At 46.7% G+C, this 13,589-nt stretch overlaps 1 protein-coding gene and 1 long non-coding RNA gene across 2 annotated transcripts; one reads left to right on the top strand and one right to left on the bottom strand.

Annotated features, from left to right (window-relative positions):
* Positions 1-1,981: 1,981 nt before the first annotated feature.
* plekhg6 (pleckstrin homology domain containing, family G (with RhoGef domain) member 6) lies at positions 1,982-12,164 on the top strand. The gene is made up of 13 exons (XM_052065017.1): positions 1,982-2,199; positions 3,685-3,822; positions 4,167-4,262; positions 4,336-4,386; positions 5,331-5,480; positions 5,590-5,700; positions 6,918-7,067; positions 7,158-7,292; positions 8,406-8,525; positions 8,655-8,787; positions 8,868-8,983; positions 9,063-10,282; positions 11,674-12,164. Exons 1-13 carry the CDS (start codon positions 2,065-2,067, stop codon positions 11,855-11,857), a joined length of 2,739 nt encoding a protein of 912 aa, XP_051920977.1. The 5' UTR covers positions 1,982-2,064; the 3' UTR covers positions 11,858-12,164.
* LOC127600708 (uncharacterized) lies at positions 10,567-11,586 on the bottom strand. The gene is made up of 3 exons (XR_007962411.1): positions 11,495-11,586; positions 10,826-10,880; positions 10,567-10,646 (listed from the first exon to the last, which is right to left on the bottom strand). It is a non-coding gene; the product is annotated as an uncharacterized LOC127600708 (long non-coding RNA).
* Positions 12,165-13,589: the final 1,425 nt, after the last annotated feature.

Below are 13,589 nucleotides of genomic sequence, written 5' to 3' on the forward strand. Positions count from 1 at the left end.
AAAATGACCGTTGGACGCGCGCACCACACCAAAAAAGACACAATCCGCACTCAGGTAATGCTCGTTTACTCTCCGCTGTCTCGAAGGGTGATGTCACCCGAGAAAGGCGCTCGCTAGGTTGGATTCGTGTTATTTCATTTGCTGGCTCAAAGTGGCAAAGCGGCAAGAATCCAGGAAGCTTGAAAATTTGTTACACTCCGCGAGCAGATTTCCTACCTGAAGGATAAAGAAAAAAAACGTCTCATGGGTGGACATTGTTGGATTGATTTGACATTTCCGGGATACTTCGGGTCAAAGTTCACATCTGGGTAAGTATGCGGCTCGCTGGTTTCAAGGTCCCGGGGATTTGTTTTTTTTTTGTTTTTTTTTTTGCCGTCTCCGGGCAACACGTCACACACGTCGCCGGCCGTGACTGCATTTAAAGATCCATTGCCGGCACTCGTAGCACCTTTTGAGGATGGCTGATTTTTTTTTTGTCTGTTTGTGTCTTGAGTGAAGATGAAGAGGAATGTAGGAGCGTGGTCGCGAGAGCTGTTTCTCATATTTATTCAACAACCTTTTTTTAATTTTTATTTTTTATATTTATTCAACCACCAGATTCGCGAGACCTTGCAGTCTGACGTCACGAGGCGCTCGAGACTCTCCTTGCTGTGACCGGTGACCGGAAATGTCAATTCCACACCGTGTGGCGCCCGATATGGATTTACTCCCTGAGATCGTTCAGAAGCGTCGCCCCCCCCCGTGTCATTTTCACTCAATTATGATCAAACGGCTCCGATATTGGATTTAATTGCATTGTGCACGTGTACCTAATATTTTTCCCGGTGAGTGTAAGCCGCCGCGGCTTCCTGAGAGCTGGCGTGGCGTCGCCGGCTCGTAACTTCAAAGCTCGTGGTGAAAGGGGCGAGGGGTGGGGGGGCCGGGGGGGTGACCGGCAAGAAGAGCTTGCAGCCAGAAAGTGCCATTAGACACCTGTTACTCACTTGGCTGGAACGCAATGAAATGTCAATGAGGCTTCAGTCCACAGAGCCCGCGAGATGGTGGCAAAGCGCTACTTTTGTCCAATCGAAACTTCTCAACTCACTTCAACGTAGTCTCCGAGCACCTCGGCTTGTCATGACATGGCGTCAAAGGTCAGCTTTTGTCTGAATGAATCTCATCTGCCCACATCTCTCAAAAGTGCTGGCTAATGTCACGAAGAATAAAAGTTTTCTTTACACCCAATTAGATTTCAAATTCATCCTCACGCGGCCGGCAAATATTGATTCAGGCCGACGTCGGCCGTCTGTCGGGCTCTCAAATGCAACGGTGAGAACCGTTTGATTTTCTCCTCCCTCAGCTGAACTTGGCAATGACCCAGCCAGCCGCCGCCTGCCCCCCCTCCTAAAGGTCACATGATCCCCTGAGAAGACTTCCCGTCAGCGATGGAGGCAGCCTCGGCGCAGTCACGTGACGCCGGCGACGCGACGGACCTCGATGGGTCCGTCGTCGTCACGCAGACCCCGGCGGACCTCCACTTTTACCACAAGGTGCCACCTGACAAGGCCAAGTTCTACACGTACGGCCCTCAGGCAAGTGCGCAACAATTTGACCTTTTGACTTGGGGACGGGGGGGCTTAAAAAGCCACATATTGACGCCTCGGGGGGTACATTTTTGTTTTAGAGCAGCGGGCAAATATTTAGCACGAGAAACAAGGCGGACTGACAGCCCAGGAACAATTTGTGAGAATTTTTGTGCGAAAAAAAAATATATCCATTTCTAGGCATTAGGTATTTTAACCACATGCGCATTCATTTTTTAAAGTTCATTTTTAAGCAGCATCTGCATGTTTTTTTCATATTTATATAAAAAATATATAAACACATATTGTATTGAAGTCTGACATTTTTGCAGTTCATGCGATTCTGATTTCACGACTTCAATTTTATCGCCACGTTTGCTATCGGGTAAACAATTGAAGGGATTTCGTTTCTTTTTCTTTTTTTTTTCTAAACAAAGTGTCACTTTCCCATGTGCTTCATGTCTTCACGTGAACAGTCTCGCTGCTCTCGATTTGTTTGCAGATGCGGACAAGGCAGAAAGTTGTGAGCAACTTTTCAACAGTGACTAAGGGAGCGTCATCAGCGGCCAAACCCAGAGCTGCGCTCAAACAAGTTTTTCTCAACCAGGGAGTGTCAGACAGGAACCTCACGGCCGAGGTACCGTCTTGTCAGTGTGCGTCAACACAACACAACACACTCTTGGAAAAAAAAATATAAAATGCAGTGGACATAAAAAGTTCTGTTGTTCTCGCAGGCTTTCCCTGGCATGTTTCCCTTATATTTTGCTTTGCTTCAGTTCCTTAGCTACGGTGCAGGCAGGGTTACTTACTTACAGTTAGATGTATTTCTTTACAGTAAGATAGAGCCACAGGCACTTAGTTACCGCTACAGTTAGTTACTAAGGAAGGAAAGAAAAACCTTTGCCTTCCCCCTTCCCCAAAATTTTGCCTTCCCCTGCAAACGTTTCATTGCGAGGGAACGTAAAGTTTTTTTGCTGCATTTTTCCCCCCTTGCTTTTCTTTGCTTCACTTAGTCGGTTAGTTACAGTGACATTTAGTTACATTTACTTAGTTACAGTACAGTTAGTTTCTTACTTACACTTATAGTTATTTTGTTAGAGGCAGCTAGAGTTGGTGTAAGTTACAGTTACAAACTGGGGACGTGGTCGCGCTCAGAATGAACCATCACGTTCAAGCTCATGTTCAATGGGAGCCGCCATTTGACGTGATTAAACCCCAAATTAAGTTCAGCTGGTCTGGCAGGCTTTTCCTGACACGTTTTAATGTTTAATTGCTTGAGTTACAATTATTTAGCTACAGTTACAGTACTTGGTTACAGTTCCAACTCGTGACATGTACATGGTGACTGTTTCACTTGAGTTTACTTAGAGAGTTACAAATACAGCGTCTTACGAACGTCTCTTCATACGCAGTTTTGAAGTTACGAAACGCCTCAACGGGAAAATATTGCCTCTTGTTACAAAAGAAATTTCAAGTTACGAAAGGTAAAAATACGGATCGGGCTGGTACTCGCAGCTCTGAGTTTCATGAACGCAACATACTTTTAGCTACTCTGCCATTGGCTACTACCGAGCATCATCCTGGCATCCCATTGGCTAAGATGGACCTCTACCGGATGTTTCTATGCGTGCAGATAGGTAAATAGATAAAACAGGTGTCAAAACAGCGTCCTCGTCGTTCGCTACTCGGGCAGTGAGGTGTTTGGATAGTTTTACGTAAATGTGAATGACCCAGAAAAAGTGTTGGAACGGATTCGGGCGTTCACATGGAAAATGTGTCTCTACTAACAAAATGTTCTAGTTAAGAAATTTCTTTCAGAACCAATTAATGTCGGAAGTAGAGGTATCGCTGGCTTACTCCTCGGTCTTTAGCTAGCTGCTGTGACGGTTCCAGTTATTTGGTTTCCAACGGGGGGGGGGAATGTGACTGTGTTCAGAATTAACCCAGAGGGAAGTTTTCAGTGAGGGCTATTTTTTTTAGTCCCACAGTAAAAGAGATTTGACAGCATCCAACATGCACCGGTGTTCCTGACCCAAAAGAATGAATAATGACACTCCGGTGCTGCAGTCACCCACTTCGAGAGTGACTCTTCTCTTATTTGTCCATTTCTGTTCCTTTACAGGAAAGAAGTCAGCTGGATGTGTTGAAGCAGGAGCTGGAGACCTTCGCCGTGCCCATCAGCCTGAAGTGGAGATGGAGGGAGGAAAGCCACGGAAGTATGCTGGAGAGGAACTGGACAGAGATCGTCAACTCGCACTCGGTAAGAACAACGACACTCTCAAAAGTCCAGTTGAACCTCTGAAGTCCAGGACCAAAAAAAAAAAAAAAGCCTTTATAACCCGAATCACAAAGTGCCTTTGTGCATTGATTGAATGTAACATACATTATACAATTTGACATACAGTCACTACATTTTCTAAAAACCAATGATATCTCGACATTTTTTAAATGACACAATGCAGTAGTATTTTTCTTTCGGCTTAGGTAAGCCAACTTTAATCATATCCGGCATTTCTTAAACAAGCTAGCTCAATGTGCTTCACATTCTAAAAAGTAAAAACAATGAAACGCAATTTCACTGGCTTGATTTCCATCTGTTGCCAGATCATGACCCGAATGCAGAGGCACCAGCAGGAAGCCATGTGGGAGTTTGTGCTCACCGAACTCAACTACATCAACAGACTGATTGTCATCAAAGACGTAAGACGCCGCCCACTATTTTGTGTCAAAATGCAAACTGCGTTGAGAGCTCCCTCTTTGATGCTTCTTGCAGTTGGTTATCGCAGCTCTGGTCAACTTGCACCTTCGCGGCTTCCTCCAGGAGGTCAGTTCAACTCCTTCACTTAACTGAAGTAAAACGACAAAAAAAAAATCACAGATTCTGAAATGTATTTGCACCAAAGTAAAAATGTATTTTTACTGTCAGTTGTATTTATTCAATACACTCAATTTAAAAAAATAAATAAAACTAAGTACGGGTGGCCCGGTAGTCCAGTGGTTAGCACGTCGGCTTCACAGTGCAGAGGTACCGGGTTCGATTCCACTTCCGGCCTCCCTGTGTGGAGTTTGCATGTTCTCCCCGGGCCTGCGTGGGTTTTCTCCGGGTGCTCCGGTTTCCTCCCACATTCCAAAAACATGCGTGGCAGGCTGATTGAACACTCTAAATTGTCCCTAGGTGTGAGTGTGAGTGCAAATGGTTGTTCGTCTCTGTGTGCCCTGCGATTGGCTGGCAACCGATTCAGGGTGTCCCCCGCCTACTGCCCGGAGACGGCTGGGATGGGCTCCAGCACCCCCCGCGACCCTAGTGAGGATCAAGCGGTACGGAAGATGAATGAATGAATGAAAAAAAATTAAGTACAACACAGTGGATGACCGGTTAGCACGTCCGCCTCACAGTGCAGAGGCCCGGGGTTCAATTGCGGGCTCCGTCTTCCCCCGTGTCTTTGCATGTTTTCCTAGTGCCCCGCGTGGCTTTTCTCCAGATACTCCGGTTTCCTCCCGCATTCCAAAAAAACATGCATGGTAGGTTAATTGGACACTCTAAATGGTCCCTAGGTGTGACTGTGAGTGCGAAAGGTCGCTTGTCTTTGTATGCCCCGCGATTTGGCTGGCAGCCAGTTTCAAGGTGTACCCGCCCGACTGCCCCAAAGGCAACTGGGAGAGGCTCCAGCACACCCTCGTGAGGATTAAAGGGGCTCCGATAATGGATACCATCATACGTGTGTGTGTGCTATCTAAATCCCTTTGTGTTGACTCGTGTGCCGTCAGGTGACCCCCGAGCGGCTTTTCTCCAACCTTCCCGCCATCCTCAGCGCACATCAGCTCTTCTGGCAGGAAGTGATCTATCCCATGTTACAGGAAGTCCGCATGACGGGCAAACCTTTTAACCCAATGGGCTTAAACGCGGGATGCCTCCAGGTGAGCGTTCAACTTTCCAAACAAACTAACTTTTTCATTGTTCACATTTTTGGAGTTGGACTATGAATGGAAAACCCGACGTGTTGTCCGTCCGTCTGTCTGTCTGCAGTTCCGCGAACGCTTCTCGCCGTACTGCCATTACTGTGCGGAGGAGGAAAACAGCTTCGAGTTTGCACGCCTGCAAATGGAAAGCAACCCGCAATTCCTCACATACGTGCAGGTCAGCTTCGTCTTGGCGAATTTCACAACAAACCTTTGCGTACATATTGTTCACGCCGCGTGCATCAGACTGTCATCTATAAATATGGATGTAACGCTTGTGCGTATATGAATACAGTCGCGCTTCGTGACCACGTACCTCGAGGGACGTAACCGTTTCCAATAAAATGGCCGCCATCTACCATGTCGAATACAGGATGATCATTTATAGATGGAAAAACATGAAGATGTATTGCAGTATAAGCTTGTCAAGTACGCGTGGAGAGGGGAAGGGGCGGCCCGGTAGTCCAGTGGTTAGCACGTTGGCTTCACAGTGCAGGGGTACCGGGTTCGATTCCAGCTCCGGCCTCCCTGTGTGGAGTTTGCATGTTCTCCCCGGGCCTGCGTGGGTTTTCTCCGGGTGCTCCGGTTTCCTCCCACATTCCAAAAGCATGCGTGGCAGGCTGATTGGACGCTCTAAATTGTCCCTAGGTGTGAGTGTGAGCGCGGATGGTTGTTCGTCTCTGTGTGCCCTGCGATTGGCTGGCAACCGATTCAGGGGGTCCCCCGCCTACTGCCCGAAGGCAGCTGGGATAGGCTCCAGCACCCCCCGCGACCCTAGTGAGGATCAAGCGGCTCGGAAGATGAATAAATGATGAATGAATGAATGAGTATGAAGGGGAAAAAATAGTATAAAAGACACGAAAAAAACTTTCTCGGAAAACATGGGAGTCAGCCGCTATTGGCGACTAACTGCCAGCGCCGCCGACGAAGCCAACCGTCGTCAATTTAGGACGCGCCGTTAACGCTCGTCTTTCCATCCGTTTGCCACCAACTTTGCCAACGATTTAGTTGAGTGTCGGAATTGAAGTTGACTTTGCCGATCCAGAGTCGAGGCTGAACTTTGGCGGAGAATCTCGCCATGTTAGATTTTGTTCATATGCGACAAATACGTTTGTTCACGGCCATACTTGTGCTACGCACCAAACGTTCAAAACAGGATTTCCTTACTCTAGATTTTAAATGTCATCCACAAACGGAAATTAGAGCCGATCTCCTGGTGCCAACTTCATTATTTCTTTTTTAGCGCAAACTGGCTCCTGTGGTTTTTGTGCCAGCTTTCAGACTCTGTCGTTAACCGCACGCAAACTTGAAAGGCTCTTCTCCTTTTGTCAAACGCGCGCCGATGAAAATGCAACGAGAGCACGCGTAGTAATCCCGAGTTGTGCTCGTAAGCAGTGGGTGGAGACCCACCCGCAGTGCGCGCGGATGCGCCTCGGCGACATGCAGGCCAAACCCCACCAGAGGATCACCAAGTACGCCCTCCTTCTCAAGGCGGTGCTCAAGACCACCCAGGAACCTCCTGTGCAGCGCAGCCTGCGCGGCATGGTGAGAAGCGTCAACCCCCCCCTCCTCCCCCCCTCCCACGCGTTCGAGCGAGCGAATTCTCCCCTCCAAAGCCGGAAAATCTCTTTTCAGTTATCCAGCGTCAACACCTTTCTGGAGAGCATCAACGACTACCTGAGGCTGAAGGACGAGGAGGCGGCGCTCTCGCTCTCCGCTCAGAGGCTGGAGGGATACGAAATGGAGGGAATCAGCGAGGAAATTGACAAGGTGAATGGCTGAAATGAACGAACGCGTGCGCTCCCATTTGCTGTAAAAATATTATGACGGGGCGGCCCGGTAGCCCAGTTGTTAGCACGTGGGCTTCACAGTGCGGAGGTACCGGGTTCGATTCCAGCTCCGGCCTCCCTGTGTGGAGTTTGCATGTTCTCCCCGGGCCTGCGTGGGTTTTCTCCGGGTGCTCCGGTTTCCTCCCACATTCAAAAAACATGCGTGGCAGGCTGATTGAACACTCTAAATTGTCCCTAGGTGTGAGTGTGAGTGTGAATGGTTGTTCGTCTCTGTGTGCCCTGTGATTGGCTGGCAACCAATTCAGGGTGTCCCCCGCCTGCTGCCCGAAGACAGCTGGGATAGGCTCCAGAACCCCCCGCGACCCTAGTGAGGATCAAGCGGCTCGGAAGATGAATATTATGACGCAATATTTATTTCTCTTGTTGGAAAGTGAAAAGTATAGAAATTGTCACGCTCGGACGTAATACTTGGAAAAAGGCAAGAAAACTCGTTTAGTTTCCGATCTAGAAAATCTTCATTTACTCTTAGAAAAGAGATTTAAACCAGAAATTGTGTTTGTGTGTTTGTGTGTGTGTGGGGGGGGGGTGTTGACATCCAAGGCAGATCTAAAAATGGCTTGCAGTGAATGAGTTAATATCTGTACAAGGAATGTTGAAGTAACTTTTGAACACGTCCAACATTAGCATTTTAGCCATTAAAAAAACAAAAACAAAACACTCTGTGTGATCAAAACATTTCAACACATTGTCAAGCTCGACAACAAACAATATTGGGACACAGTTTTGAGTTTTCCACCGACTGACATTGAGAAAAAGATGATACATAGCGAGATAAGCTAGTTGTTTAGCTACTTAGCAAGCTAGCTCACTCTTTATCGAGCTAGCTAGCTAGATAACTAGATTGGTAGCTAGCTCGATAGATGATCCAGAAATTCCGCGCGCTCTACTAACTCATTCAGTACCAGCCAATTCTGGACCGAGTCTGAAAAGACGTTGAAATACGTCTTTGGGAGTAAACGAGTTAAATGCGATGGAGTTCCAGAGCTGCGTGTTGAATGGGGAAAGATACTCATAGCTAACACTTTGTGCGCAGCATGTGCGGGAGATCTGCCAGTTTGACCTGACCTGCCCCATCGTCGGGGTCGGTCACGGCATCGTCCGCAAGTTGCTCCTGGAAGAGAACCTGAAGGTCCGTGGCAGGAAAGACAGCAAGGTGAGCCCCCCCTGCTTGTCTTTTTTTTACACGACCGAGTTTCAAAAAAAAGAACAAGCTTAATTTGACGACGTGATGAATCAAAGTATTTGGACTTAAACAACGTCCTCATATTTTGTCACGACTCAGCTGGAGGTGGTGGCTCTTCTGTTCACTGATGTGCTTCTCGTGACCAAAGTGCAAAAGAAAACCGAGAGACTGAAGGTGGTTCGGCCCCCTCTGGCCTTGGACAGAACGTACTGCATTGCGCTCAAGGATAACTGTGAGTCCAGCCATTCGGATTCAAATCACGAGCGGGGGCCGTGGATCCACGAGACACTCCCCCCCTCCACCTTCTGGCAGGTTCCTTTCTTCTGGTGGAGGTCGGAGAACTTTGGTGTCCCGTCAATGTCTACATCTTCACAGCCGGTACCTCGGAAAGTTGCTCCAGTTGGGTGTCCGCCATTCATCAGGCAAAGGTAAAGCGAGTCTTCCGAATCTTGAAACTCGAGACTTCTTCGTGCCGCTCACATATTTTCATCGACATCACCCTGCCAGGTGATACTGAGGACCATGAGGAGGGAGGGCGATAGTAGGCAGTCGTCGGTAAAAAAAACAACATCCGCCGCGGTTGACGAGACGTACGCGCTGATCTCGGAAGAGGAAGGCTTTTCGGACCTCGGCCCCCGTAAACGGGAAGTCTCTCAGTTGGTAAACGGCGCCCATGCGTCGAAACACGCGTCGGAAAATCCCCACAAGCACTTTGAAGTCTTGCCTCAGAAATTTGTCCTCAAAGACTTTGGTTGCAGAGGAGGAACGGAAAGTATGATCCATCGAGAGTCTTCAACGAATGCTCGGAAACCCGGCGCCCAATCTGTTCCTGATCTGAACGAAGCCCACATGCGCGGAGACGTCATCATCCCGTTGCGACGCGTCACCAGCAGACCGAATACTCTGGTACCAGGCGGATATCCGGATGTTGACTACCCGACGGATGAGTCGACCACTTCGTCGGCTCCCGACCAAAGACGACCATCTGGGAAGGGGACCGCGTTCCTTGCAAATACCAGGATAGTCAACTCGCAATCCGTCAATTATTCCAGGGAGAAAAACCACAATCCCGCAATCTTTGACGGCTCGGCGGAGTCCAAAGCCTTGGCAAAATCTTTCAAGTCTCCGGTTTTACAAAAGAGGAGGACGCACAATGGCCACCAAGGCCTCCCCGCGCGCTCGGCGTCCAACAACTCGTCCTCCAACTCGGACTCTGACTGCGGCGTGAATCCAAAGAGCTCCAAATCTCACTTTGTGCTGAAGCTGGGCGCCCTGAAACCCACCAGGGGCAGTTTTTGGACCAGCGTTCCGATCGCGTCGCCGGACGCCGAGATCTTTTCCGAATCGGAACTGACGACCCGTGGCCTTCAGAATAAAAAGTCCAGACTGAAAACTCAGAGGAGCGCGTCCATTTCCAACATGTCAAGTCAAGAGGAGCAGCGAGTCCACTTTGCGGACGGCCCCGCCGGCATGTCGGCTTCCGCGGCGTCTCTCGAGGATCTTCTCCGGCGGGCCAAAGGTCGAACGAGAGACGGGGAAACGGTAAAGAGCCGGAAGCTTCCTGGGTCTCCTTTGACGTCCTCGTCGCCATCGCGCTCCGCGAGTGACGTCGACAGAGATGGCGAATGGGAGGAGGAGGTGCGGCTGCAGAGGCCTCGAGTCCTCACGGTGAGTCGAAGATGGAAGGAGCAGCTGGTGGACGGCGACGGCAACGACAGGCTGGACAGGTTGGTTTGAAAATTGAATGAGGGCAGGCTGATGAGTTGAGTTGTTTTTTGTTTTTGCCTAATTTCAGAGTCGACTTTGAAACCCTAACCCTAGTTGGAAACACTAACCCTAGTTTTAACCCCTATTTTGAGACCTTAACCCTTATTTCAAACCCTACTTTGAAACCCTAACCCTGATTTGAAACCCTAACCTTAATTTCAAACCCTACATTGACACCTTAACCCTAGTTTGAAACCCAACTTTGAACCCCCAATCCTACTTTCAAACACTATGTCCATACCCCAACCCTAATTTCAACCCCTACTTTGAAACCCGAACCCTAGTTGGAAACACTAACCCTAGTTTTAAACCCTATTGTGACACCTTAACCCTTATTTCATACCCTACTTTGAAACCCTAACCCTGATTTGAAACCCAACTTTGAAACCCAAATCCTACTTTCAAAAATTATGTTCATACCCCAACCCTAATTTCAACCCCTACTTTGAAACCCCAACCCTAGTTGGAAACACTAACCCTCGTTTTAAACCCTATTTTGAGACCTTAACCCTTATTTCAAACCCTACTTTGAAACCCTAACCCTGATTTGAAACCCTACTTTAAAACCCTAACCTTAATTTCAAACCCAACATTGACACCTAAACCCCACTTTGAAACCCCAATCCTACTTTCAAACATTATGTCCATACAACAACCCTAATTTCAACCCCTACTTTGAAACCGAAACCTAGTTGGAAACACTAACCCTAGTTTTAAACCCTATTTTGAGACCTTAACCCTTATTTCAAACCCTACTTTGAAACCCTAACCCTGATTTGAAACCCTAACCCTAAATTCAAACCCTGCATTGACACCCTAGCCCTAGTTTGAAACCCTACTTTGAAACCCCATTCCTACTTTCAAACCGTATTTTGATACTCCAACCCTAGTTTGAAACCCTACTTTGACACCCAACCCTAATTTCAAACCCTACTTTGAAACCCAAATCCTGGTTGAAAACACTAACCCTAGTTTTAAACCCTATTGTGACACCTTAACCCTTATTTCAAAGTGTACTTTAAAACCCTAACCCTAGTTGGAAACCCTAACTGTAGTTTGAACCCCTACTTTGAAACCCTAACCCTAGTTTGACATCCCACTTTGAATCCCTAATCCTTTTTTGAAACCCTACTTACAAATTATAACCCTAATTTCAAACCCTACTTTGAAACCCTGTCGTTTCAAACTGTACTTTGAGACCCCAACCATGAGTTTGCAACCCGACTTGGCATCCTTAACCCTACTTTGAAATCCGCATCGCTTTCCTGTGCGAAGGCCTTCTGCTTTGCTTCCTGTTGAAAAATACGAGCGCGAGAAGCCATTTCCTGATGTGTCTCTGTCATCCTTTCAGTCCAATCCCTTCGAACGGCATCAATGTGGACTGGCCCGGCTGGTGCTTCGACGACGACAACGATGACGAGCTGCAGGAGGATTCGGCGCATCGAAGGACCCCAGGAGTCCTGGAGGACATCAATCAGTCTTTGATCTTGTGGCATCTTTCCGAGCAGGAAGACAATTTCTGCAGCCAGGTGTGAAACTTGACCGCTCCGTGACAAATAGTCATGACGACATGTCTGACATCGAGAGCGCCATCTTTGCTTTTTTTTTTTTTTGGCCACCTTTGCATTTTGGGGCAGAATCACACAGTTGTCTGTCTTGGGTATGAATTCGTGTAACTTATTTATGGAGGTAATATAAATCGCGCTTTTGCTGTTATTTGTGTAAATATATTTTTAAAACGGATGTACTGCAGTATTTTTGTACTAGTACTCATTTCCAAAACAGTCTGAATTTTTTTTTTGTTTGTTTTATTGTGTAATAAAAGAAGACGCGCACAGTCAAGGTGAAAAGCAACAATTCTTGCCCTTCTCCTGAATTGCAAATGTTGCTGGACAACGCCTTACTATACATGGTGGGTTTTTCGGGCTAGAAACGCCTTACTATACTATGTCATTTTTTTGGGCCTAAAAATGCCTTACTATACTATGTCGTTTTTATCGGCCCAAAAACGCCTTACTATAAATGGTCGTTTTTTCGGGCTAGAAACGCCTTACTATACTATGTCATTTTTTTGGGCCTAAAAATGCCTTACTATACTGTCGTTTTTATCGGCCCAAAAACGCCTTACTATAAATGGTCGTTTTTTCGGGCTAGAAACGCCTTACTATACTGTCATTTTTTTGGGCCTAAAAATGCCTTACTATACTGTCGTTTTTTTCAGGCCAAAAACGGCTTACTATACATGGTCGTTTTTTTCGGCCTGAAAACGCCTTACTATACTATGTCGTTTTTTTCAGCTTAAAAACGGCGTACTATACTATGTCGTTTTTTTCGGGCTAGAAACGCCTTACTATACTATGTCGTTTTTTTCGGGCTAAAAACGCCTTACTATACTATGTCGTTTTTTTCGGGCTAAAAACGCCTTACTATTGTATGTCGTTTTTTTCGGGCCAAAAACGCCTTACTATACTATGTCGTTTTTTTCGAGCTAGAAACGCCTTACTATATATGTCGTTTTTTTCGGCTTAAAAACGCCTTACTATACTATGTCGTTTTTTTCGGCCTAAAAACGCCTTACTATACATGGTGTTTTTTTTCCGGCTAAAAACGCCTTACTATACTATGTCGTTTTTATCGGCCCAAAAACGCCTTACTATAAATGGTCGTTTTTTCGGCCTGAAAACGCCTTACTATACTATGTCATTTTTTTGGGCCTAAAAATGCCTTACTATACTATGTCGTTTTTTTCGGGCCAAAAACGCCTTACAATACTATGTCGTTTTTTTCAGCTTAAAAACGGCGTACTATACTATGTCGTTTTTTTCGGGCTAGAAACGCCTTACTATACTATGTCGTTTTTTTCGGGCTAAAAACGCCTTACTATTGTATGTCGTTTTTTTCGGGCTAAAAACGCCTTACTATTGTATGTCGGTTGTTTCGGCTTAAAAACGCCTTATTATATGTCGTTTTTTTCGGGCTAGAAACGCCTTACTATACTATGTCGTTTTTTTCGGGCTAAAAACGCCTTACTATTGTATGTCGGTTTTTTCGGCTTAAAAACGCCTTATTATATGTCGTTTTTTTCGGCCTAAAAACGCCTTACTATACTATGTTGTTTTTTTCAGCTTAAAAACGCCTTACTATACTGTGTCTTTTTTTCGGGCCAAAAACGCCTTACTATACTATGTTGTTTTTTTTCGGCCTAGAAACGCCTTACTATACTATGTTGTTTTTTTCGGCTTAAAAACGCCTTACTATACTGTCATT

Source organism: Hippocampus zosterae, chromosome 5 (assembly GCF_025434085.1).
Source record: "Hippocampus zosterae strain Florida chromosome 5, ASM2543408v3, whole genome shotgun sequence".
Lineage (NCBI taxonomy): Eukaryota > Metazoa > Chordata > Actinopteri > Syngnathiformes > Syngnathidae > Hippocampus > Hippocampus zosterae.

Bases quoted from the DNA above. Each gene is read 5' to 3' on its own strand.
- plekhg6 (XM_052065017.1), top strand. From the start codon at position 2,065: ATGCGGACAAGGCAGAAAGTTGTGAGCAACTTTTCAACAGTGACTAAG. The intron at 5,481-5,589 runs GTGAGCGTTCAA...GTCTGTCTGCAG, and splicing joins TAAACGCGGGATGCCTCCAG to TTCCGCGAACGCTTCTCGCC. The intron at 10,283-11,673 runs GTTGGTTTGAAA...TCATCCTTTCAG, and splicing joins GGCAACGACAGGCTGGACAG to TCCAATCCCTTCGAACGGCA.